The sequence below is a fragment of the Fistularia commersonii genome, chromosome 26 (assembly GCF_037954325.1).
Source record: "Fistularia commersonii isolate RoL2024-O1a breed Wild chromosome 26, RoL_Fcom_v1.0, whole genome shotgun sequence".
Taxonomy (NCBI): Eukaryota; Metazoa; Chordata; class Actinopteri; order Syngnathiformes; family Fistulariidae; genus Fistularia; species Fistularia commersonii.
The window spans coordinates 5,849,608-5,877,320 of NC_141309.1; the positions used below are offsets into that span (position 1 = coordinate 5,849,608).

The 27,713-nt window shown below is 41.8% G+C and overlaps 2 protein-coding genes across 2 annotated transcripts; one reads left to right on the top strand and one right to left on the bottom strand.

Annotated features, from left to right (window-relative positions):
• Positions 1-600: 600 nt before the first annotated feature.
• On the bottom strand, positions 601-1,599 carry LOC147218344 (hydroxycarboxylic acid receptor 3-like). Its single transcript, XM_086174381.1, is given in 1 exon segment — positions 601-1,599. A coding segment is annotated over 1 exon segment (972 nt). The 5' UTR covers positions 1,573-1,599.
• A 3,606-nt stretch (positions 1,600-5,205) lies between these two features.
• Positions 5,206-27,698, top strand: hip1rb (huntingtin interacting protein 1 related b). The gene is made up of 32 exons (XM_086173454.1): positions 5,206-5,419; positions 12,402-12,465; positions 12,841-12,983; positions 14,718-14,774; positions 14,896-14,976; positions 15,102-15,178; positions 15,336-15,397; positions 16,868-17,008; positions 17,102-17,159; positions 17,535-17,610; positions 17,762-17,929; positions 18,024-18,079; positions 18,178-18,250; positions 18,583-18,766; positions 18,852-18,940; positions 19,012-19,128; positions 19,209-19,310; positions 19,472-19,666; positions 21,158-21,305; positions 21,475-21,561; positions 21,638-21,745; positions 22,010-22,146; positions 22,569-22,679; positions 22,757-22,815; positions 23,002-23,032; positions 23,147-23,209; positions 23,373-23,473; positions 24,781-24,886; positions 25,357-25,480; positions 25,565-25,626; positions 26,325-26,549; positions 26,642-27,698. Exons 1-32 carry the CDS (start codon positions 5,327-5,329, stop codon positions 26,648-26,650), a joined length of 3,207 nt encoding a protein of 1,068 aa, XP_086029580.1. The 5' UTR covers positions 5,206-5,326; the 3' UTR covers positions 26,651-27,698.
• The last annotated feature ends 15 nt before the right edge of the window (positions 27,699-27,713 follow it).

A 27,713-nucleotide genomic window follows, 5' to 3' on the forward strand; every position in this document is an offset into this window, starting at 1 on the left:
TTTTTTTTTTTTGCACCATTTATTTAATGGATGTTTTACTTCGATATATAAAAACTGCAAAGATTCAGCATGTTTTCAAAGAGGACGCGATCTGAGGCCAAACTGAGCTGCCTGGGACCTGAAATTCACAGGTTTGATTTGTAGCAACATGCGTGAATGAATAGTGATCAATGATTTTAAATTTAAAAAAAACTGTTTTGTTACAAAGTAACAGTACTGCAATACAAATTGCCTGTCAGGATAGAAAATTTAACACTACATGATACTACATGGACAAACACATGTAGAACCTTGTAAAACCACAAACACCTTTGCATGTTAACTTCCTATGGTCTCAGTTGCAGTTTACCAAATGGTGGTAATAACTTAAGATACATATGAGATAAGATGTTCTTTAATGATCATACACAGCAACATTTAAGCATATGCTCAAACCCGATATCTTGATGATCAATATACAGCAGCATATTGAAGTGGAATACTTGACATTTCAGAGCATCAATAATGTGGCATTTATCAGTTGTGCATATATATTTTGCAAAGCAGAGCTCAGAATGCCTCAGCTGTTTACTGTAAAAAGCAACATAGAATTGTTTCCTGTCATCCGTTGTGAGGCAAGGAGACTGAATCTCAGGTTTTCTCTCCTGCAGTGTCAGCGGTGTCCGACCGAGGCAGACAGAATGCTCTCCTGCAGACTCTCTTGAAGGCAGAGCTGGAGAAGTAGTAGATGATGGGATCCAATACACTATTAAGATAGGTGAGGCAGATGGTGACATTAAACGCAGTGAACTGATCTTCTAGCCGTTGACAAACTTGACTCTCTGGGAAGGTCTTGGTTGCTTCTTTGGTTTTGATCAAAAGCAACAACTGGATGATGTTGCTCGGGAGGAAGCAGGTAACATATACCACGGCAACGACCATAATGAAGTACATAGCCCTCCTGATCTGTTCGTTTCGGACCAGCTGTCTGCGTCTAAGGTGGACAGTAATGCGTATCGTGCAGTAGAGAATTACAAAGAGAGGTATAAAAAAGGAAAAAAGAAACTCCAATTTGTGCCATGTAACAATGCGTTGGGGTTCAGTATCGATCGCAAAGTTTTGACAATGCGTTGAGTTCATGCTTTCTATTGTGAAAACATGAACATTCATAGAAATGGTGACCAGCCACAGTGCGATAGCTCCACACATGGCTATAGAGATGCTCAAATAGTTGATGGGATGATGGGGATGCACCACCCTCATGTACCTGTCCACAGTCACAGCCAAGATGAAGAAGATGCTTCCATTGCGGTTCACTGACACCATGAACTGGCACATCTTGCAGAAAGTATCTCCGAACGTCCATCGGAGATTAGACTTGTAGTAGATGGCGCGGAAAGGCAAAGCCCAAACAAGTAAAAAGTCAGCGATTGCCAGGTTGAAGAGTAACACGGTGCTGCTCTTCCAGGGTTTTACGTGGAAGAAGAAGATCCAGAGAGCCAAACCATTGTTGATGAAGCCAAAAATAAACTCTGTTGCCAGTATTGGAGGTAGCAGGCTTCTCAGCAGGGTTTCTTCGAAATAGCATCTCATGTTGGGAGGGGAAAAAAACAACCTCACTGTTCTTCTTCTGAGCTATAAGACTTTGCACAGTTTGTAGGGGTTGGTTATAATAGGTGTGGTGTATCATATCGCCCACTGTTGTGAACAGCTACATCATTTCCCATTGGGTTTTTTTGTTTCATGTTCAAAAATCCAAAAATACACAATTGTTATCGGTATAGTTATACAAAACAAGTTTTATTTTCCACTGATAAATGGACCTATGCAAAAGCACACTTTGTAACTTGCCAGTAATTTTGAAAAACTGACCCACAATTTAAAGAAAGATATATTTCTGTTTGATTTCAAAGGTAACATGTTGGAGCAGCAAAGTAAAATATAAGCACTGTACAGTTAATGGTCACCTATCCCATGAAATTATTTTTATGCATATCCTCCAGAATTATCTGAGTTGACCTGAGAATATGCATGTCAGTCATTTCCTGTCTGGGTTGTGTTTTGGAGCAGTCAGCACGTCCTCCAGCATGAGACGCTGATGGTGCGTGAGCCGACACTGCTCACTAATGGTCGCGGTCTGAAAGTGCTGTTTTCCTCTGTGTTTTGGAGACTCCTTTATTCACCTCTTATCAGCCAGGAAATGTATTTTTGCTCTATCATCAAATACTATTTCAAATAGACAATTCGAGGATGTCAGCGGAGGTTAGACTTCGTCTCGTGACGGGCGTCCAAATTGAATCCGCCGGGTTGTCGAAAACTTATAACGTGTGTTTTTAAGAATAAAATGGAATAAAACAGCCTTTAATTGCATTTCAGAAACACGGCAAAATGTAAAAACACTGCTCCATGGTGTATGAAACAAACCAAAAGGAGAAGGAAAAAAATGCAACAATATTCTATACAATATGTGTAGATACATATACATATAATACACAACAATTTCCTTCGGGATTAATAAAGTTGTTCTCATCATCATCATCTCATATAACAATAAAAAATGAATAAAAAGCAATCTAATAAAGTGAGATGTGGGACCGGAGCGATCAGTCGTGCTCTTGTAAACCTTTCAAGGATTTCAAACACGTAGCATCATGTTTTGTTTTTGTTTCTTGAATGTGGCCCACAAAGCACATAGGTTACCCGCACCGTCTGCGAATGTGACTCGCGGCCTGCCGGTTTCAGAGATTTGTGCATGTGTGCCCATGTTTACGTGTGTGTGTGGCATTTAGACACTGGAAAAAAAATGTGAAAGAGCCAGTTTTTCCTGCAAGTTTAAAAAAAAAAGTCAAGCTTTTGTTTCCTTCTCCCGTCTCCCTCAACCCGTTTGTTTTGTTCACCTCCATATGTAGGAACAAAACATAACTTTGGCGTCTCCACCCTCACTCAGCGACACGATTTTCGGGTTTGACGGCCTTAAAGAGAACTAAAGTATGCAGAGAAAGAGAGCTTGATGTAACCTGCAGCGTGATCGAGCACAGCGGTGTGTCTCAATAACGTTTAGAGACGGTACTTCTAATGAAGAGGAAGAGGAAAAAGTGCAAAACGACTGAAAGAAAAAGACCGCAAAAGAAATCCACACCGACTTCCCTGTCCATTTTTTCGATGCAGTGACGAGAAACCACCTGGTTCTTCCACATGCCTTCCTGCCAACGTGAAAGATAACATCCGTGAAATACAGAGACGCTTGACTTATCATTAAACCTGGAATGCAAACCAGAATTTTCTTAGAATTTGAATCTGGCCCCCAAAAATTTAAATCAAGCACCGTCTGAATGGAAGATGACATCGCATTTTCCCTCAGAGCCTAGAATTAAACGCTTCATCCATCCAGCCATTTCTATTTTCTTTATTCGTCACAGGAGAGGGCTGTTAAATACTGTTTTCCAGTTATCATATTTAACCCGGATTGAGTTCTTGAAAAGTGTATGGATCAGTGGTGTCAGTATTGGATGCATCCAATCAGTCATTTTTTTAAATTTCAGTGTTGATAAATCAAATTTTGGTTGTAAGCCCTTTATTCCTTTAAAAAATACTGTTGTTCCTGCGTTTCCTGGAGTCATAACTCGTCTTTTTATGCATCTAGATGTGTTCTTTTACCTTCTCATGTGAGTGAATAGCTCTAGAATGGGATGTTTGGTTTTTTTTTGTGTGTGATATCTAATGAAATATTTACCGGGGATCTTCCCAACACTAAGCGTTTCACACAGATTACCGATTAGGTTTGAAATTTTGGTTTGCAAGCTGTGAAAATTCATTTTTGGGAATGAAAATAATAAAAACACATCTGAGGCCTTCTATGTCACAGGAATGAGCGAGTGAGTCGGCTTTAGGAAGCAATGAAAAAGAATTTCTTACAGCCGATGTTAAAAGTGCTCAGATGCTTTGTGACAGGAGTTTGGGGAACACTTCGGAATAAATTTGATCGATTTATCAAAATCGAATAAGAATCACCTGATTCTCGTACAGTTTGATTTAATATCACCAAACGGCAATCCCCCTCTTCAGCCGTGTACTTTTTTAAAAGAAAATGTATTGAAAGTGAAAGCATTGGTGGCACAACATCGCAGAATCTTGGATGTGATACAGGGAAGAAGATGATGATCGAGGTTGTTTGCCCTTTGTTTAGATTTGAGAAGGTTTTATTTGTAATCTCTTACAGTCCCTGCTGTGCAAAGCAGACCTGGGCATTTTACGGCGACTTCAGGCCCATTTTGCTTTTTTATATGTCCCGCCAAACTATTTTCCATTTATATTTTATCATTTTCAATCAACATTTAATTCAGAAACTCCTTATTTTTTCCCTTTGTTTCATTTCGTACGGATGATTAAATCCCAAATAATGTCAGTATATTTATTATATGATCATTAATGATTTAAAAGTTGAAATAAAATGCCAAAAAATGTAACGCATCATTTGAGGAGCATATCGGAATAAATTTGATTGATTTATCAAAAACCGAATACGCCATTTATTTCGTGTTTCGTCTGCGTTCATTTATACAAAATGTTTTCTTTTTTCTCATGACATTTCGGCCTTATGCAGACCAATCCGTGCCACTGGCCGGCGTGCACTGGGTGCGTATGAAGATTCAGATCCGGGATATATATATATATATATATATATATATATATAAATCACTCAAATATAAATGATATAATTTATGTATATAAATTATATTTTATACTCAAACATAAATTATATTTGAGTGAATCCCTGCAGATTTCTGCACGGAGCATTGCTTTCAGCCACATCCAGCCCTGCAGCAGAGTGACCTTTAACCTAAACAGAGCCTCCAGAATTCCTCTTTCATATATAAATGTAAGATTAAGACTTGCCCGGTGGATCACCTGAGCTCTAAACTCGAGGTCATTTAGGTTTAAACATTCAAAAAAAAAAAAAACAAAAAAAAAAAACAAGCCACCTAGCGTGTGAGGATATATAGATGACCCCCCACGGGAGATTCATGCTCTGACTGTTACAGTCAAAACAGATGCAGGGTCCGGATTAGAGATCACCAGCTTAATCCTCGTGGTTTTCCAGGACAATGGCAGAGAAGGTGGATCTGGAAGAGGGAGGGAGGTCGTCTGCATCGGAGGACGTGATGATGCTGTTTTTTTGGGGGAGGATCCGTCCACGTAACGCCGAGCCCGCTCGCCTCTTCCTCCTCCTGCCGCGGCGCATCTCCACGGGTGGGATGCACCACAGAAGAAGAGTCCTCCCGGTTTTTTAAGGGCTCGGCGTGGATCGTATTCCGGGTGGTGGAGGCGATCGGGGACGGTTTGAAGGATGAATAGCATAAGACAGGTGCCGACTAGGGTGAAAACTAGGCGGACCGAAGCGAACCTGGGAGCGGAGAGGGAGCATTTTGACAAGCAGCAGGTAAGAAAACACGACGAAACGCAAGGTGGCACGACGGTTTCACCGGCCGCGGGACGGGAGAGAGCTAGATTCGGGCCAGATGGGTGTTTTTTTTGTGTTTTTTTTAGCTTACCTGTGTGCGTGTATGCGTGTGCATGTGCGCGCGAGGGAGAATCCGTTGTCGTCCGTTCAACGTAGAATCGGTGACACCCCGTTTTCCAATTCAATAAATCACTAATCAATTGAATGTTTCATCGGTTAATCGATTGTCGTGAACGCAAAGCGAAGTACCCGTGTTTTAAGAGTACAGTCGTGTGTGTTTGTGTCTGTGTGTGTTTGTGTGTGTGTGTGTGTGTGTGTGTGTGTGCGTGTGTGTGTGTGTGTGTGTGTGTTTGTCGCGGACTTTCTCTCGAAACGCCAATAATCGAATGTTATTTGACAGAAAATCCATACAATCAAGTCATTCATTTCGATACTATCATGTTGGTTTAGTCCTTCCTGGTAGGCCACCTCTGCCCACACACACACACACACACACACACGATTGCCTCAATCTTGCTGAAAAAAAGCAATGTCCAAACCTCATGCAAGAGTCCCGAGAAGTGTTAAATGTGATCACTCAGCAGGGGAGGCCTGAGTTATTTATCAGAAATTGTTCCTGGTTTGTATTTTTAAGGTTTAAACTCGAGAAAGGACTGCAAATTTGTGAGAGCTAAACCACCCTGGGGGGGATTTTTGCTTGTTTTGACTGCATTTCTTAGCACTCGATTGCAACCAAAGCGGAAAAATAAGGTTGCAAACCTATATCGAAACCATTGACAGGCTCATCTGTTGGTTTCCGTGCTTCCATCAACCCTGTGGAAGCGGTTGTTTGTTTTTTTTGTTTTTGGTCTTTTTGTTTTTCCTTCTCAAAGTTCAAGAAACCCAACACTTGAAAAACGGGGTTTATATTCTCCAGCCGCAGGTGCTCGGTGGTTTCGGGAGCCCCGTTGGCGGCCTGTTCTATGCGAATAATGCGTCTCAGCATCTCAAATGCAGACATTCGAAAGTGTCGTCTGCGTGATGTATGAAAACACCGCGGCTCGTCTTGTGGGCACCCATCTGGCTGGAAACCTGAGAATGTAGCAGGTTGAATAGTTAAACAAGGTGAACAGCTGACCGGGGGATCCGGCCCCTTTTCGGTCCTTCCGCTGTTTTGTTATCCGCTGAACCCGGAGCTTTTCCTGCTCTGGGTTCTGCCTTCCTCTGTGTGTTATTTGCATTTCAAACACATGTTTGGAGGAGGAGCCGCACAGCCCGGAACTCTGCTCGCAAGGGGCGAAAATATGTGCAGGAAATATGCAACACCGCCATTAACTTTGATAGATATTTGGATATCAGCGATTGGCTTCCCGTTTAGTGTTTTGTGTGCTTGAAGAAAATACTTGTACCGGTCGAGTACGTTCGTTCAAATGTGAAAAAGAGAGTATAAATATTTCCCTTGCATTCAACCAACCAGCCAGACTGTTCTAGAATGCCAACAATAGGTGATAATCAAGTTAAAATGACCAATAAGAGCCCAGTGTTGTAGAACATTATGGACTTTCATTTTTAAAGAAAAGAACTTTTACAGTGGTTACTCTCTTTTTCAAAGATGCTCGAATACATTTAAGGTATTTCATGGCTGCCTTTGGTCCACGTTGCTCAGCGTATCTACATATTGTTACTTATATAAACAATACCGGCCATTAAATCTACATCAGATTATTCTAATCTCTGCTATGCGACCGTGGTTTTCTGGAAATCCCTTTTTCCTCAGAAAATCCCCCCCCACCTTCATTTTATCAGTGAACTTCCTTTCTAGCACACAGAGAGAAGGGATTAAGAGTGGCAAACGGGCAAAATTGCTATTCTGGTGTGTCTTTGCAAAGGCACGTCGATGCGACGAGTTCACTTTTAAACAGTCACGCGTAGGGGGGTGGGGGGGCCCGTATACGTCTCCGTGTGATCGGCGTTTCGGTCCGGATGGAGCTTCCCTCCATCGCCGAATCATCCGGCACGACGTCTGCTCCGCGTTCTCTCCTCTCGGCGTCGACCTCGGTGCCAAGGTGAAACGTCTCACACAGCGTCCTGTGTGTTTGTGTGCAGTGGGTGTTTGCTTTACCACGCTCCTGTTGCCCGAGCGAACGCCCGAGAGAGGGAGGGGGGGGAGGCCGGGGAGCGCCGATGGATAAACACCACGACTGGGTGGGAATAGAGAGGGAGAGAGAATTGAACACACTCCCTGAAAGACTTTTTACATTCTTGTTTGAATGGAAAAAAAAAAAAAGGACGTCGAGTCTGTCGATGAGTTGATTTTAGGGCAACGGTCCCAACCACCATCTTCAATGACCCTGTTTATGGCCGTTCGTTGGTCCGTTTCTTTACAGCCATTCATTATAATCTACATTATTTGAAGATGAAGTCATCCATCCAGCTCCACGGCTACTGCAAAACACTCTTAACAGTTTTTAGAGCCTGTTTTATTATCTAATCTGGGGAGGCATTGATACACGGCCTTTCAAACGTGCTTGAAATTCTTTGTTATTATTCAAGCTGATGTAATCTCGTGCTTCCAATTAGGAAGCGGAAGTACCTTCTGTGAGTTTTGTCGTGTAGCAAAATGAAGCCTGTTTTACAGGCAAGTGGAAATATTTGTTGTAAAATTAACTGCCACTAGAGCCGTCTATTAATTTTATATATTTTTTTTTTTTTGGACGCTAGAAATTCATGAGTCTCTTTATAAGAATCGCCTGATTCTGGTACGGTCTGATTTAATATCACCGCACGGCAATTACCCTCTTCAGCCGTGTACCTTTTTAAAAAAAAAAAAAAATTATTGAGAGTGAAAGCATCGGTGGCACAGCATTGCAGAATCTTGGATATGATACAGGGATGAAGAATGATGATAATGGTTGTTTGCCCTTTGTTTAGATTTGAGAAGGTTTTATTTGTAATCTCTTGCAGCCCCTGCTGTGTAAAGCAGACCAGGGCATTTTACGGCCCACAGGCCACTTCAGGCCCATTTTGCTTTTTTTATCCGGCCCGCCAAACTATTTTCCATGAATATTTTATTATTTTCAATCAACATTGTGGAAATATTTATTTTTTCCTTTTGTTTAATTTTTTATGGATGATTAAATACCAAATAATGCCGCTACATTTACTATATGATCATTAATGATTTAAAAGTTAAAATAAAATGCCAAAAAATGTATATATTTAAATTGCCATTTTCATTTTGTTCAATTTACATGATACCCAGTTGGCCAACGCATAAAAATTAAATAAGAAATATGGCCCACCAGCCAAAATAATTGCCCTCCCCTGCTGTAAAGATTTCAAACTATTGTTACTGTAGGTGAAGAGGGAGCTGGATATTAATGGAGGAGAGCAAAAATTTTCCATTTTGAAATACTGTTGCTCGGCTCCCGCCCCTACACCTCGCCGACGCTTTCACGTCACTTGATCGGAAGAGTATGTTCAAAATAGTGTAAGGTTTTACATCCATGAATGAAACATGCGCTGAGGCTCACAGAAAATGCTTCTTTTACTAGTCCGTGCACCGGCCCTGGTCAGATCGCACTATCGCTAACGTGCTACATCTCAGTAAAATCAGGTGCAAGCGGAGTTTAAGGCTGAGTGACCTTGTCAGCCAGATCCCCGGCAGCAGTCTGTTGAATTAAGCTGATAAGGGCCGGCGGTAAGTCTCGGGGCGTTGCTTTCAGTGGGAAGACGTTCAGGTGTAGCTTCCTGCTTCGTTAGATGCACGCCGTTTGCCGTCATGTCCAAGCACATGGACAACCTGCTGAAGGGCAGGGACGACAAGGTAAGTGCCCAAGCTTGGCCATATAAATGAAGCATGGGGGGAGTTTATAGCTCCAGTAATGCAAGCGGGCAATGGACCGTATGGCCGGCCTGCAGGATTAGTCCAGGCTTTCCCTGTCTCTCACTTATTCTCTCCGCCGCTCTGGGGATTTACTGATGCTTCAACCAGATGTAGCGCTACCACAGTGTCAGCATGTCTGCAGCATTTGAACTGCCGTTGGTAAACTCCGGATTTCATCACGCTCCTACATACGAGGGAGACTTCCGTTTTGAAGTTGTTGCGATTGTCTCGTTGTGAACGGAGTTTGTGTTTTTGATTGGTAAGAAAATAATAAGAATTGAATATCTAAATTCGGTTAAAATATATTCAGCCAAGCAGTTTTCTGTTCCTTCAAAATGTTGCCTCGTCATCTCCAAAAATGTTTAAATCCGAGAAGTAATTCTTTGTTTTGTTCAACGGCGTGTTATTCCTTTTTCCTGCCCATATGATTAAACATTTGAAAGCACAAGACGCCCGCACTATTGGCTGCACTGCACAATACAGCTGAGCAAGTTAATGTTTTGTCAGGGAGTATTTTTGGTTTCTTCTTGAACCCGGATGACAGATTACTCTCTCTCAGCTCATAGGCCTCGACCAGTTCAACCCACCTCTGGGTAGAGTCGGATCTGCTCTTTGGCACGGCTCTCTAGCTGGAACTCCCTCGACACTCTGTTCGGGCTAAACGGTTCCCCCGAGACTGAAAACCTATTTTAACAAGTGAACCAGGACTTCATAAAATGACTCTCTAAAGAGGCACAACACAAAGGGGGCTTGTTTTGAGTTTTCCCGTCCCCGTTAACGGGAGCGACGCAGAGTTCCGGTATGTTCAGAGCGCCGTTCACACTTCTGTGCCATCCTCCAGAGCATCTCCTTTCTGTTTTGCTGCTCTCCCTCCCCTCTCTGACTGACAGCCATTCTGGACGTAGCATACGAGACTCCCTGCAGCCTGGCTGCTCAGCAGCCATCTGTTGGGGCCTCCGTGCCAGGCTCAGTGTGCCAGAGCACCCCTCCGTCCGAGCCAATGTTCAAACCCAGCTGTCTGCTTTCCTCCCCAAACAAACCCCTCATTGTCACACCGGATTCTATGCTAGTCCGCTGCATTTGCCTTGTGCAAACCAGGGACCGGTGGCTCGCTTGCGTCAGAAGGGGGCTAGACTTTGGATGGGGGTGGGCGGGGGGGATTGCTATTAACCTGACTCTCACTCTGAAAACCAGTTTTGACCCACAGTAGTCCCTCTGTGCTTTGTTGCATGGCCATGTATGTTCAAGTGATGCTGTGAGCGGCAACTACTGAGTTTGGATTCTGTTAAAGAGGCTTTTATACACTTTGCAGGTTTTACCTTTTGCCATCGATGCAAACCAGTATTTATGTTCATCGCCGTGGGCAACCCCTGAAAACGATAGAAACCTGTTACAGACATTGTATGTTTCTATTCATGGAGGTCTGTAATTCAAAGAGATTACTTAAGAAGAACTCTGGATTAATGCTAGAACTGTGTGTTGGATGAATCTGTTATGTAATACAGTTGGCAGAAAATGCGAGTCTCAAAACTGATGCGTTGACACAACATATGCACAGACGTTCTTTTTAGAGCTTTTGGTTTTTTAGTTGTTTTTTTTTTTTTTTTTTTTTTAACTGACCGAGGCAAAATGTGAAAATAACTCAGAGCAAATAATTTTGGTTGCAGTATGTTGTAACATTCAGGCAGTGGGTTTTCCCTCTGAGGGCATGGCTGAAGTTGGAGTATGTTCTCATCACACCTCCCACTTAAACAGCTCTGAACTGTGACCCACTGTTGTGAGTAAGCTGGATTCCGTCAAGGGTGGAGTCACACAAGTCAACTTTAATTGTGCCGCGTAACAGGAGCTTTTCATAATTAAGTTTGATTAAAAGCTCCAAACTTGTAGTGATCCAGATAAGCGACACCGTGGTCACTGCTGTATCTCTCTCTCTGTATATTTATCATATATCCCCCCATTTTTAGCTGCTGAGGACACTTAATGCTCACTTTGTGACGTCAATTCTCAGGAGACAATTCCGGGAACGGGATGGATGCACAAGCAAATAATAATTCTCAGTAATTTGAGTTGCCGACCAACACGTATGTGTTCCTTTAAAACTCTCCAGTGTTGATACATGTCAGCGAATCAACTCAATGTGTAAATTGAAGAAAAATATTGACATTTCGCTTTTCTTTTCACCTCCATTTGTGGAAATTCCCTTTTAAAACAAGTCTTTCCAAGATCTCTTATGAGCTTGTGTGGGACCATCTGCTTCCCTTTCCAATTCCTTGTCCAGTCAGTTTGCTGTTTTTCCAGTCTGCATTTTAAAGGGAGACAGCAATGTCTAAAGGAACATCAAATCTGCAAGTTGTTTCCAAACCTTTACATTTATCATCAGAGTCTGTGCAGACTTTTTTTGAACTCCCAGAAGTGGTGAAGACCGTGAAATGACCGCTGAAGGCTCACACTAATAAGACCTTGAGTTGTCCTATTGATGAAATGTATCCAGGTCCAATGGAGCGGTGAAAAGCCGCGGGTGAGGAAAGATACAAAGACGGACACCTGTTCTACCTGCCGGACAGGTTGAAAGGGAGCTTCTGGTGTTTTCTGTTTGTCTCGTGGCACAAAGTGTCTGTCAAGCTCATTATTAAGAGAATAAGAAAAGATCTCCCCTCAAGGAGTAGGTTAGATGACTACGTTTACAAATCTGTACATGACGTGAGCGCGTTTTCTTGTTTTATGACTCGAAGGGAACAGTGATTATGTTTAGGAAGTAGTGAGAATAATTTCAGGTTCATCTTGGGTTCCTCAGATTGTGTTCTGTGTAGGTGAGTCAGTCAAAGGATAGCGTTGGAGGTGTGCAACACCGCGTGTAAAGTACACACCGTCATTCCCGTCGCTGCTGCCCAGCTTGTTATTGGTTGACCCTCCTTTGTTTTTCCATTTCCTGGCTTGCATTATGACCCACTTGTGCGGGCGGAGACTCGGTCTTGTTCAGCATGATGTCATTCGGATAATTATACTTTTTCTTCGTAGTTTTCAAAGCGCGATGTTGTTGTTGTTGTGGTTTTTATTCTTTCCTGTTTGAATAACATCCTTTTTCCTCCCTTCTAGCTGAGCAGCATCAGCAAAGCCATCAACTCTACGGAAACCCCTGTGAAGGAGAAGCATGCGAGACGTATCTTTTTTTTTTTCCCCTAAAAACAACCCCCTTTTCCGACCAATCCAAGCGTCCACCCTGGAATGCCCATGTTTTGTCAAAGTCATATTAATAGCAAATTCTGTGTCCGCACAAAGGATGTACAAAAACCCAAACTCCTTAAGAATGACTGAAATAGCACATTGATGCCAAACTACTGTGTGGTTACTCACATGATATAAGTTATGGAAGATCAACAAGTAGAGTTGTTTCATGTGATACGTATTGGTAAAAATAATAGGCGGTGAATTTTAAGAAAATTTGGTTATAATGAAAGAAAAAACATCAACCAAAACATGGGGGGAAAAAAAGCTCCGTACTGTGAAAGTTTTGCCTCCTTGACAGCAACGCCAGGTATCATCCTCGGGACTCACAGGGAGAAGGGAGCCTACACCTTCTGGTCCTACGCACTGGGCTTCCCCCTGGCCAGCAGCTCCATCCTCAGCTGGAAGTTCTGCCACGTGCTGCACAAAGTTCTGCGTGACGGTCACCGAAATGTGAGCAAACCGGTCTTGTTAAGATAAGATAAACTTTGATGATACCCATGGGGGAAATTCTTTTGTCACAGCAGCGTAACAAGTGCAGCATCAATAAATATGAATATAAATAGAGACAATATTAAAAGACAATTAAAAGATAGCAAAAGACATCCACAAATAAATAGACAGCAGAATAAACAACAACAATAACAAGGATAAGAATAGACAACAATATGGGGGAGGGGGGGGGGCAGCAAGGGCTATGCAATGAGTTTTGCAAGGCCCCCTTTCAGCATCAGGAAGTGTTACAATAAAAGCAAACAAAGGAACTGTTTGTCCAGATGATGTGAAATTATTGAACAGTGACTGAGCTTGTGAGGAATCTCATGTGTTTCAAGGAAAAAATAAGTTTAATATCTTCAGTTATGCTGCGTGTTAACATTCCCCAGAATAGTTTGTTACTTCTGTTTTTTTATTCTCCACAGACCTAACCAATAAAAGAATTGTGGCTTGATGGAAATACTGGTCAGATGATTTAATTGGAAGTTATTCAAATTTCATAGTTAAATTGGACACAAAAAGATGAGTTATTTAATGTTAAACTCTCTGGTCAGTCACTTTTTTTTTTAACCACATCAAACAGTTTCCACACACTGACAGATGACATTTTGCTATCAGAAAGTCTAACGACAATTTGATTTAATTTAAAATACCAACGATAGCTGACACCTATTATATAGGTAATATTTGGGATGTCAGTTGAAGCAACCTTTAATTTTAATATTACTCGCATCTGTTATTTTGCCATCAAAATGTAACCTCCGACCAACAGCGAGTCCAATGTCTTGTAATGTTTGGTCTTTGTGTTATTTAGTTTTTGGTTTTGTTTGTTATTTTTACGGATTATTGAACAGCATCATGTTTCGAAAGTAGCACCACTGTGACATTTTAAACATTACTATATTGCAACATATATTTAGTGAAACAGCAGTGGTGACATTTTGCATAATGTGAGCTCTTACTTTTGATTCTTTGAATTATTTAAAGAACGTCAAGACAGTTTGTTGATATTAGAAGCATTGAAAAATCGCAGTCTTATTGCGTTTCGCTCAACTACCGTAATTTACCGGACTATTAAGTGCACCTGAATATGGCACACATACATTTGGACACATATATGTGTCCATATATAGGCCAGACTTCTCTATAAGCCTCAGGCATCCATGTTGTAACATGAGATATTTACACATTTTTTTAAAGCTCTTAATTAAATACATACCAGTAGCATCCAAAAATACATAGTGAAAATGGTTTTTGCCAAACAGTGACTGTAACAAGGCTGATGAAAAAGATTAATAATAAATAACACGAGGAAAAGTCCGTCCATCCATCCATTTTCTATCCCCGCCCTGTCCTACTCCAGCTGATCGCTATCTTCATCTTCCTCCTGTGCACTAAAACCATTAGTTGTCTTCGCTGTAATTTTATTGATTTAATGGGATGAGGCTAAATGTTTTGGTAGCATGAAGCTTGTTAGCCCAAAAATAATCCATATATTAGCTGCAGCATTGTCAAAGTGTGGAAAAAAGTAGCAGCTTATAGCTCGGAAACTACAGTAGAATGGATTATTTTCTCAGGGAAGTTTTACCACTACAAGTTTTGTGATATTCCCCATGGCTTAAAACAAATTCCACCCTGCTGGAAAGAGTTTTCTTGGCTATTCATTGGTTTTTGTCACCTTCTTGTCATCAGGTATTACAAGACTGCATGAGACATCACAGTTCTCTGGTTGAAATTGGTCATCTATGGGTAAGTGTCTGCCTCACCGGATATTTGCCGTGAACAACAGTGCTTTCAAAGCGTGAACGTGTTCTCAAATGTCAAACCCGAAAGCGAAAGGCCTCAATTATCTGTTTGTCATGGTTTCCAGAGCAACCTCCATGACAGATATGGGCAGCTGGTATCTTTGTATACCAAGCTGCTCTGCACCAAAATGGAATTTCATGTAAAGGTAAAGACATCATGCGTCATATTTGTCACAAGGGTGCATAAATTGGCAGAATGAGCAATGTGTTAGAATTCACCCGATCAGATTGGGAAGGTTATTCATCTGTGGAAAATGCACTCCGATTTCAGCATCCAGAAATCCCGGCCAACCTGGAGGCCACGGATGAAGTCCTTGAGCGTGTCGCTGGAGCAGACATTAATAATGTGTGAGTTTCTAAATACCTAATTGTCATTTTAGCCCCTTTTAATTCCAATAAAATCAGGTTGCATCCACGGTTTGTTATCATTCTCTTCTCCTGGAGTGTCATTGTTTGAGCTGTACCTGTTTTCTCTGTGACAAAGGTGTCCGTTTCTGTCCCGCAGGTTCCAGCTCACGGTCGAGGTGTTTGATTACATGGACGTCGAGCTGAGGTTGGCTGAGACAGGTAAAAAAAAAAAAAACCCTCACCTTTCCCCCCCCCAACCTTCTCTCCCAAGGAACGGAAACCTAAGCCTGATGACATTCTCTATTTCTGTGCAAAAGCTTGTCAAAGAAAGTTTTCATCTCTCTTCCCGCCATGTAGTCTTTTTTTTTTTTTTTAGCCGCCAACAATCATTTTCTTCACGTGGCTTAGTTTTTACTCCCTGGTCTTGCCTAAATTAGTTTAAGCTGATGAGGAAATGCCTGCAATTAGGGGGCACTAAGTTGATTTCCTCTGCGATGGCATGCGCCTCAGGCCTGTGGAGTCAACGCCCAGGATCGGGTCATAGCCACATGAAAATATGTTGCCGCTGTACAGTATAGGACGTTTATTTCTACTTTTCAGGCTTGATATTCTGCACAAGGACATTTTTATCCACGCAGAATAAATATGAATACTGCCACCGCTGATAAGCAGCGCAAGTCAGACAGATCATACTCCGTTTTGCAGACTGAAATCGGCAAACAAGCAGATATTTGTCTGAATTTTATGTATGATGAAATATCTAAGTTACTCAGAAAAAAAGAAGTACATGACCTTGAAAGGTTGAGCAAGACTGCATTACTAACCCAAAGGAGTGTTACACACACGCACGCACACACACACACACACACCCACCAGTGGTGCACATTATGCTTAGTTCCTGGTTGCTTACGAAAAAATATTAATCATTTCCAAGACAGTCTTAGTCCAAGTGTTGGATTTTGTTTTCATTACATCGAGCACAAAGCGCCTACTTCACTAAATATAGAAGAATTCTTGACGAAAAATATTTTTTATATTTTCTTATGTAATGTCACAGTTTGTCAGTATGAAGACAGGGTTACTTTAGAGGACTGTGTTGGATTCGAATAATGATCAGCTTCCTGCCATTTCACACATCCATGCATTCATGTTTATTTTTTATTTATTTATTTTTAGGTTTGTTTAATTCTGCTACATACGCCGGAGCAAGAAACGTCATTGTTTACTTGGATTTAATCAGATTTTGTGAAATTATCAACATCATGCCAATGGATTGTGCTTGTCTTGTGGATCTAAAGGTGTGAAGTCGGACAAATGAGCATATGATGTTTTTTGCATCGCGTCCTGGATAGGACCTGGGTGTCTGTCCCTAATACCCGCATGGTAGATTTGGGCAGGCTGATAAAAATGTGCTTAAATGCATAAGAAACTGAAACCAATATCCAAGAACCCTTGTCGAGATGTGTCACCGCACTAGAATCTTCTGCGTTCTGTATCTTTATGAAGGATTGTTTTAAAAGACCGCATTGCTGTTCATTTGCCAATGAGTCAAAATACGGCGTCGCGTCGGATTATTTATTCAACCACAGCAAGCTTTTATTAAGTACCTGCTTGTACCGTCAATGCTAAGATGTTGTACTTGAAACAAATGTTTTGATTTTGAAGGAAACCTCTCTTCTTCTCTCCTAGTGCTTCGACAGCTAAACACATCTATTGCCATTTCCACGCTCACGTCAGGACAGTGTCGCCTGTCTCCGCTCATTCAAGTCATCCAGGACTGCAGTCACCTTTACCACTTCACAGTTAAACTCCTCTTCAAGCTGCACGCCTGTAGGAACCGTCCCCGCACGGAAACCAGACAAATAACAGAATATGACCGAACACGGCAGAATTATCTAAACGAAACCTTGGTTTTGATTTCAGGTCTTCCTGCTGACACTTTGCAAGGGCACCGGGATCGCTTTCATGACCAGTTCCACAGGTATGTCATTCAAGTCCTCGGGCTACGAGCCCACACCTTCTGTCAAAGTGGAAAGAGACAACCTCTGATGGTTTGAAGTGAGTCAGGTGGCGACACGCTTATTTAAGTAGTATATGTTTCTGAAAGAAGTCATTATTAAAGTAATAATTTTTGCAGCACTTCAAAATTCAAGACTGTTTAAAACTGTCTGCACCACTTCAAGGATTATTGCTGGATTTTTATTGAGCCCGCTGAACAAAATGTGACAGCACTTCAATCACGTCTTGTCTGCTTCGATCAAAACCATACGTTGACAGGCAAATATGCTAAAATTGTCATTTTTCTAACTACATGTGGACCAATCATGCTTTTTTTTTCTCCCTCTTTATCCCACAGCCTTAGGACTTTCTTCAATAAAGCAAGAGACATGCTCTACTTCAAGAGACTGATCCAGATCCCCAAGCTGCCTGATGTAAGAGCCATAAACTCAGGGTGGTGCATTTCAGTGATGAGTCTCATTTGACTCTGTGTTTGGTGGTATTTTTTGACCTGAAAGGTGTGAATAAAGCAATTACTGTTTTAATCTTTTTTTTTTTCCCCGTTGTGTTTTAATCGCACACCAGTCTCCACCCAACTTCTTGCACGCGGCCGCCCTGGCTAAGCACGTGAAACTGGTGGTGGTCATTCCCGACGAAGACGAGCCGGAGCAACAAGATGACGACGACGACGAGCCCGAACCCCTCATCGAGGTCAGCGACGTATCGACAGCCAGCGTGCAGTCACAGCCGCAGGTATGAAGCACAATCACTTCCTTATAGGACTTAAGCAGCGTAGCTTCTCTAAGCTTTATTTATTCATTTATTTATTCGTTTCCGGTCTCCCCAGCAACTTGACATATTCGATCAGGCGTTTGGACCTCCCAACGGGGGCTTCGATGACAGGTGATTGCTCAGCAGATTCACGGGTTTGTGCGCTTTTTTTTCTTTTTTACCCCACAAACGCAGCGCTCTTGAAATTGTTTTGCCTTGCCGCCCGTCAGGGACCTTCAGATTGAGAGCCTTAAACGGGACCTGGAATTGCTGAGAGCCGAGCTGGAGAGGGTCAAAGCGGAGGTAAGGGCGCCTTATCCGAGAAAACGACGTTTCTACTTTGCACGGCGGAAATGTGACTGCACATGGCGTAGTGTCCTCGTGCAAAGGAATTTAGGTCAAATGGTGGGTGGATGCAAATGCCGCTACCGATATGCGGAATGTAGCATGTAGCCTATGAGCAAAGTGATGATGTTGTCCACCGAGATTTTCTGATGTAACAAATTCCATCTCATTAGGCAGCTTTTTTTTTTTTTTTTTTTTGCATGATTCTTTTTATTTTTGTTATAGACAATATAAGTTACAATGATTTAAAAAAAAAAAAGTGAAGCTGAAGATCTCGCATCCTCCTCAAGGCTCAGCGCTACATCACGCAGCTCAAGTCACAGATCAACAGTCTGGAGTCGGAGTTAGAAGAACAGCGGGCGCAGAAACAGCGTGCGCTCGTGGAAAACGAGCAGCTCCGCATGGAGCTGGAGGCCACGCGCCGCCGAAACGCAGAACACGAGAGCGTGCAGAGCACTTTCATCGAGGCCGAGAGTAAGAAACAATCAGAATATACCTGCTGTGAAAATGGCGGGCCGCTGCCTTCGAGTACTCACGATAACGCCGTTTCTCTGCGCAGAGAGAGCCCAGGCCACCGAGCAGCGGTACAACAAGCTGAAGGAGAAGCACACTGAGCTGGTGGCCAGCCACGCCGAACTACTGCGGAAGGTAGATAAGACCGCATACTAGTCTGGAGGTTAGCGTCTTGCCGTGTCCGGTAACACAACATCTGCTGACAGAGCGCAGACACAGTGAGGATGCTGTCAGCAACCCAGCAGACCCAGGAAGAGGTCGAGCGGACTAAGCAGCAGCTCTCCTTCGAGGTGGATCGAATAAAACAAGAAGCTGACATGAGGGTTGGTAGCTTCTCTCTTTTTAACGAGTGAGAAAAGCCTCGGCGTGAAGAGGGTTAAAGGTGTTCTGTTTTCACTTGTAGCTGGAAGAGCAAAAGTTTGAGATGGAAAAGCTGAGGAGAGAGCTGGAGGAGAAGATGGCAGAAGTGACACGCATGAAGGCGACTCTGCAGACCAGCGAGACAGTAGGTGTTACTACAACAAGACCTATTTCCACCCCGCCATCAGTTAGTATTTAGACCGGGGAGTGACGGCTTCCCAGATGGATTTCCTTTCGGACGTATCGCGGCCATCTGCTTCTTCTGACATCCTCCTTTTTTTTTTTTTTTCCCCCCTTATTCGACAGACTTCCGAGCAAATGAACAGCTCCGTGACAGCTCTCCAGGCCGAGAAGGAGCGTCTGATGCGATCTGTGAGCGAGAAGGAGGCGGAGCTATCGTCTGTGCGGCAAGCTGCGCAGTTGCAGCAGTCGTCGCTCCAGCAGGAGCGAGAGAGCAGCAGCAGGGAGCTGGGAGATCTGCAGGCCAAACTCCAGGAGAAGGTCAGTCGGGACGCTGGAGTGCTGCAGTGGAAACAGCACATCGTTCTCCACCTCCTCCAACCAAGGCATTCAACATTGTTGTATTCAGGAAGAAGGCTAATTTTAGATTTTATTTCGAACCATTATTGTTGACACATAAGCGCAGTCAGTCGTTTAGCTTCAGAATGTGGAACATTTTGCCAAAAAACAAGACAAGAGTCCACAAATCTATGACAGACGAGACCAATACCGGATATATTAAATATTCAAAATGTATTTTTTAATAAATCAGTTTTAAGCTATTAAGAAACTATTAATATAGTGATATAAAGTGTTTGAGATACCTTTGTGTTATTTTCCCACTGGTTGAAAACTCATCCATGCTTCCAAAGAACAGCTGTTTATTGCAAATACGAAAATAAGAAACTTAACCCCAGTTTGACTAGAGACTTGTGATGTGTCACGCAGTCTCACCGTACCTGTGAAGCTGACAAAAAAACAGTGAACTGAGGATGACAATTTCCTTCCTTCAAGGTGATTTTATCTGAAGGATGACGCAAACCGAACATATTTTAGCAATACTTGTAACTCTATTTCAACATAGCATGAGAAAAAAGAATGAACTCTGATAGAATCAATGCAATGATGCCAAGGCTGACGCCGATATTTTGGCAGTAAATGAATCCAATATGAACATATGTGTTTGTGATGTAATAAACACATATGTTTGCAAGTTCTCATGATGTAAAATGTGATTTACTCATACTGTCATTTTGGCATTGCAGAGCATTCATATGTTTTAGTGGTGGTGATAACCTCGCTCCATAAAGTTTATTGGTATGTAATAAACAGCTGGACGATGGTTTAACCTTGTAAATAAGTCAAGACTCCACACAACATAAAATGGAAATAAAAATCAAGGAGATGTTGGAAAAAGAAAATCTTATTTTTCCGGACATTCACACGATACCGACAAAATCCGATGGCTGATGTTCTGGTACAGAAGTCACAACGTGCATTCGGCCAAATACGCACATGGAAGCAGCGTCTTTCCGAGTGCCAGTTAAAAATATGTTAATAAGATATAAATACACACTCTGAGACAAACCGGAAAGTTTTCATATTGGCTGATCTATAATTGTCTGCACAAGCTCTGCATAAGTAGACTAAGACAATGGAAATGTCTCCTAAAAAGAGCTCATCCCTGAATTACAGCAGAGCCACGAGCCTGCTGAGTGTGTCTGCTCACCGAGAGGCTCGATGGCAGAATGTGGGTGTTCATGTTCTATTTAATTCCTCCCTACTTGTCTCACATTCCCTCCAGAGGAAAGCGACACAGCTAGATTTGTGTTTAGTGCCCTTATCTGAAATGGAAAGCGCTTATTAAGGAATGCTGCAGGTGCTATGTGGATTTTGTTGTCGACCAGATCAGTGTTGCGGTTCCTGTAGCCATATGTTTACCGTACACACATTGTTTTTTGCTTTTTGTTTTTGCCCATGTCATACATGCAGAACAAACAGGAAGAACAGATGCGGCAGAAGCTGCTGGAGGAGCAATTTGCCCTGGTGCAGGGTACCGTCGCAGAGGCCGAGAGCATCATCCAAGATGCCGTCGCTAAGCTGGATGATCCCCTCCACATACGATGCACCAGCTCTCCAGGTCCGACTCTTAGCATCAGGCTAACGGCGGATACATAAAGATAAATGGAAATCATAAATGAATTCCTAATAATGCAAAATAGAACATCACATTTACGTTGCATTGCAGCAGCAAAATATACATGCTGTAAAGCTTACATATTTACCCCGCTGTCCTCTTTTAATCGCAGATTATCTCATAAGTCGGGCGGAGGCGACGCTGAGCTCCGTTGACAATGTGAAAAAAGGCCATGCAGATTATTTGAGTAACATGGGTGGTAAGTTCACTCCACCTCTGATTTGACACCTTGCGGCAATACATGTTTGTCTCTTATTTTACTTTCCCGTAACCAGATGCTGGAGGGCTCCTGAGGTCTCTGACTCAGTTCTCCCACACGGCGGCAGATACAATTATCAATGGAAGTGCAACTGCTCACACTGCACCCACGGACCACGCAGACCGTAAGAGATATCTCATTTGACATTTCAATCAGGGCAATGTTGAAACATTAATTCAATATTTTCAAACCGCTATAACCCATGCCAATGTTTTTGAATATCTCAATGATGCCGCACAGTTTCACAATCCACAGGCAAATGATTTGTTTGTATAAATCTGAACTTGTTGTTTTTTTGATTTTGAATTCTTGTTCGATTTAATTGAAATATTATACGTTTTGCAAAATGCCAGTTGTGCATTTCAGCTGACTTGATCTCCGCTTGCAGGACTGACTGAGAACTGCAGGGGTTGTGCCGCCCAGTGCCTGCAGTTCTTGAAGGAACTGAAGTCCAAGGCTACCCTCCAGAGGGCGGATCCAGCAGCCATTCGCGCAGTCGTTCAGAAGATCCTGCGCTTGGCCCAGGTGAACAAAACAGAGGATCCGTTTCTTTCAAGGCTGACCTCTGAAATTTCATAACAAGGAAGTTCAATGAATCACATAATAAACTCATTACTGAGCTGCGTTTGGAATAGTTAACTAAGAAAGGCAGATTTCCTTAGAAACCGGAACGGTCACGATGGAATATACTTAACTTGAATAATATATTAACCTCCGATAATTTTTTTTTTTTTTTTTGCTTTTTTTCCTAGCATTTTCAATTGAGGACGGGGTTTGTTTTTCTGGTGGCCTAATTACTGCAATCATCTCTCAAAATAGATATTGTTTTTTCGTTTTTTCACCTGGGAACTTTATTTTTAGAGCAACCGTGTCTTATGTTTCTGACTCCTTTCACTGACTCCTTTTTTTCACCCCCGTTTTAATCAGCTATTCTTTCTTAAATGCAGGACCTGCGACCGAAAGGCTCTGACATCCGTCAGGATGAGTTGGGAGACATGGTTGATAAAGAAATGGCTGCAACCTCAGCCGCTATAGAGGAGGCCGTCCGCAGGATAAATGTCGGTATTCCATATCTCATATTGACCACTGACATTATACAATGATAGAACTGATAAATCTCCCGTTTTTAATTCAGGAAATGATGAATCAAGCACGGAAGGACACATCAGGAATTAAACTGGAGGTTAACGAAAGGTTTGTGCCTAATTTATTAAGAAAACCTGCTGGACTTTTTGATGAGATGAAAAAGAATTTCCATAAAAGACATTAAAAAAAAAAAAACACATTGGTTTTATTACCATAGCTCCAGATAATGAAATCTTGACCTTCCCCTTTGTCATTTTACTGCTACTTCCTAATCGATAAATATTTTCCTTTCAGAATCCTCAACAGCTGCACAGATCTGATGCAGGTGCGGTGTTTACATAATATTATCGTGACTGTTTCCAAACTGTATTTAGGATCCTGATTATTATCAGAGATTCGTATTATTTTTCTTATTTGTATTATTATTATTATTCTGTAGGCCATCCGCATGCTGGTTATCGCATCAACTGACTTACAAAAGGAGATTGTTGAAGGCGGGAGGGTGAGTTACTTTTCCAATCTTAGGATCCAAAAACAAGGGGGTCACCCTTGTTCAGGTTTAACACTTTTTTTAATTTTTTTTCAAGATCGAACCCCCTGGAGTGAAGCCCTGTATTCAGAAACAAAAATGTAGAACTAAAAGTGTTAACTCCTGTCTGTTTCAGGGCGCCGCCACCATTAAGGAGTTCTATGCCAGAAACTCCCGCTGGACTGAGGGACTTATTTCAGCAGCCAAGGCTGTTGGATGGGGCGCCACAGAGATGGTGTAAGTTCACCCTTCTTCAGAACCTTCCAGTACCTTTTTTAGTTTTTTATTTGCACTCAAAATCCTACATTTGTGCCTCGTTGGTTAAGCTAAATCACATTTTAATGAAGGTTAATTTTCAGTTATCTTCACCGTACAAATACACCCCCCTCCTCCCCCGCAAAAAAATCTTTATTCTTTTCTTTTGAGAATGTTATGAGCGTAAAAAACATCAATAGTCGATGGTAATGGGATACTTTTAACCCTTGTGTTGTCTTGCGGGTCAAAAGTGACCCACTACGATGTTTACCTGTAGAAAAAACACCTTAACCTATTTTTTTCCAACTTGAAATTTTATGACTTTTCCTAAAGAGACCCCATAATTAGAAAAAGTGATACTTCTTTTTTGTTTATGTTTCCATGTGTGCTGTACACCACTAGGGTATAAAGATTGTCTTATGGGTCATTTTTGACCCATAGGACAAGGGGTATAAGCACAATGTTAAGATTGCACGAGGGTTAAAACAATTATCCAAAAATCAGCCACGTAGTGTGAGACTGGGAATGAATTTATTCAAGCGACGAATTCTTAATGGTTCGATTTCGTCGGGGGACCAGTCTGTGTGGAGTTTGCATGTTTTTACATTGTCTGCGTGGGAGATCGGGTTCTCCGGTTTCCTCCCGCAGTCCAAAAACATGCAGCAGGTTATTCGGAAAAAATAGATCCATCCGTCGTCTGCCACTTATCTTGCTCTAAGGGTTGCTGGGGATGCTGGAGCCTATCCCAGCTGTCATCGGGCAAGACGCGGGGTACACCCTTGACTAGTGGCCAGTCAATCACAGGGCAACAAACAACCATTCGCGTAATCACTCATTCGAGGCAGTTTTCCCAATTTTTTTTTTTCCAATTAACCTGCTGTATGTATTGGACTGTGGGAGGAAACCAACGCAGACACAAGGAGAACATGCAAACTCCACACAGAAAGGTCCCCTTGTTGGAATTGCGCTGTGAGGACGACACGCTAACCACTGCGCCACCGTGCCGGCCGCTGGAAAAATACATTTTGGAAAAAAAAATGAGAGTGAATGGTTGTTTGTCTATATGGCCCTGCGATTGACTGGAAACCAGTTTATGGTGTACCCATCTGACCCAAGTGCAGCTGGAAGGGGATGCTAGGCTCCAGCATCCCCCCCTAGGATAAGCGAGAGACAATGGATGGACATTTTTTAATGTGAAACAGAATTGAGTCTATATTTGTAAATGGTAAATGGAAAATATCATGGAGAGCCAAATGAAGAATTTGCTCTCTGTGCCTGCTTCCCAACAGGGAGTCTGCAGATAAGGTGGTGTTACACACAGGCAAATACGAGGAGCTGATCGTCTGCTCCCATGAGATTGCAGCGAGCACAGCGCAGCTGGTTGCTGCCTCAAAGGTGAAAATGGAGCAGATTACAACAGAAAATATGGATTCATCCTCTTGAAATATTTTTTTTTCTATGCATTATCATTATTAGCTCATGTCTAATATTATTCTTCACTTGATTGATCAGGTATTGTGCCAGTTGTAGGAGCTGTTACATACTATATGGAGAAAAACTCACTGTGGAAGAATTATGATTGAGAAATTTCATGTGACGTCGTACTTCATGGAATACAGCTTTCTTTTGTCCATACTAAGTCATACACCACATTGATCTACGACGATCTTCTTTTTCCCTATATTTTCAAATAAATAGGAAAAAGACATACGTAACTTTGTCCACATTGTACCTTTTCTGATGGCCTAGAGGGCTATGGTGCAGCCGCTCATACAGGATCAGACAGCAGCTGTTAAAGGGAGTCTTTTTTTCTTTTTTCCACAAATTTGGTCAAATGGAGTCACCTCTCTCTCTTCCACGCTCAGGTGAAGGCCGATCGCAACAGCAAGAAGCTAACCACACTCCAGCAAGCCTCCCGCCATGTCAATGAAATGGCAGCTAACTTGGTAGCTTCAACCAGGACCGGCCAGGAGAATTTGGAAGAAAAGGGTTTGTATACTAAGCTGAGTATGTGGAAACGTCTGAGATGCTCATCCAGCTCATCCGATTTTATCCGAACTCTTTCATGTGCAGACACCATGGACTTCTCTGGAATGTCTCTCATCAAGTTAAGGAAGGAAGAAATGGAGTCACAGGTAAATTTAAGCAACTGAACTGATGAAACCTGGTAAACTGGATTTGTTTTCAGGAGAAGCATTTCTTTGTTTTCTACAATGCTCCTATTTACTAAATGAAGACTACCAACTGGAGTGTGTAACTTCAGGAAATGAGAACCAGGAAAAAAATCAAATTGATTATTGGTCACGAGGTCAAATTTTGTATTGTGAGATTTCTGGTAGAAACATGGGTTTATGATCATTTTTAGCTCATTTTCGTTTTGTAAAAACATTGCGGGTGTGGCACTTTTCACAAATATCACGATAAGGCAACACTCAGTTAAGGTTTTGGTAATCAGAAAATGACTAAGTAGAAATTATTAAAATAAACAAAACAAAAAAACAACATAGGCGGGGATAGTCATGTAATCATAGAATTAGGAACAGAACTTTTTTTTAATGATCTGAATATTCAACCTAAAGGAAAAGTGTCCAGCCACTAATTTTGTAAAAAAAATAAAAAAAGAACTACTTATAATGCAAAAGATACTAAATTTGTGTATTTGGAATTGAATTGACCATACAAAAACAGATTAAAAAAATTTCTTACATTTGTTTTCTGTGGGACGATATTAAGCTGTGCGTCAGCTGAATTGGAAAGAATTATGAAAAAGCCAACCAATGTATAAACAACATTGGTCATCAATAACCAAACCCTTTTATTTGCTGCTCCTCAGGTGAAGGTTCTGGAATTAGAGAGTCAGTTGGAGAACGAGCGCTTGCGTTTGGGTGAGCTCAGGAAACAGCATTACGTGTTGGGCGGAGTTCCCCCGGAGCAGATCCCCGAGGGGAACGGAGAAACCTCATCGCTGGGCCATTCTGCCTCCATGTCACCAAAAGTCTCCAAGCCTGCACTCATGAAGAAGCCGACACTTGCTCAGAAACCCAACATCCCACCCAAAGTAAGGATACTCGTTCCACAAAAAAAAAAAAAAAGGACATTAATAATTACCATATATCCTTTGGCGGTAAATTATTTCCCAATTTCTTGCAGTTAAAGTGAATGTCAGAAGACAACGAGACCTGGGAGCAAGAGGATGGAATGACCAGAGAAATCTTTGCCTTTTTGTGACCATCACTGTTTTGTTTTTTCTTCTCTTTTCTGTGCTTTGCTTCTTTTATCAGGGGGTTGAGATGGTAAAGAAACCTGATTCTTTTTTTTTTTTTTCTTTCCCCCCTCTCCTTACCTTTTGATGCCTCTGAGGGATTTGCTCTTTAACTCATCTTCACGAGTCATCCAGGCAGAATCCTTAATATTTTAATGTTCTCAAAAAAACAAGCCTGTGTAAGATATTTTGTCTAACAAGATTTTCAATGATTAAGATGCTGCTTTTAGAATCACAAAATTTCTCAAATTGATAGCTCATCTCCTACTTGTTTATCATTTAATTGTGAACACATTTAAGATTACAGTTTTTGCACAGTATTTTTGAGCACATTTTTTTTTTCCTCATGTACACTATATATTTACGTGTGGGTGCAGGACTGGGAAGCAGGGGCATGCGTTGTGTGTGTGTGTGTGAGACACTGTTACTATAAACACTTTACATACCTCTTGTTTTGCCTTTGCGATGGACAGTGTTCATCTTAACATAAACCTCTTTGTCTCAGAGGCCTTGAAATGGACTAATGCATTAAGTAATACATGTTAAGCCAGAATGACAGTGTATAAAACTCGTGATTTTAATTTATATCCATACTCAACTGCTGAACAGAAGCCTATTAGATGAGATCCCAGATAATAATTGGCACATATGTAGACTTAATGTTTGTTCAGAAAAATCAGATGGCGGTATCTTTGGTTATCATTAATCTTTTAAGCTGAATGGGGTTAATTTGGTGTGAAGTAGGAAGGCATTCAAGTTCACTTTGCCTGCGGGGAGTTTTTCGTACAGGGTCCTAAGATGTATCTTTTTATGTTCTGTCCTTACTTCTTTAGGAAGTGTCTTTATACTGGCAGAATAAGTAATATATTTTAGTAAAGGTTATGGTGGCTTCTCCTTGTAAGAAGTGTAAATGTAAAACAAATGAACAATAAATGTTTAATTTAATTTCTGTGTCTGAAA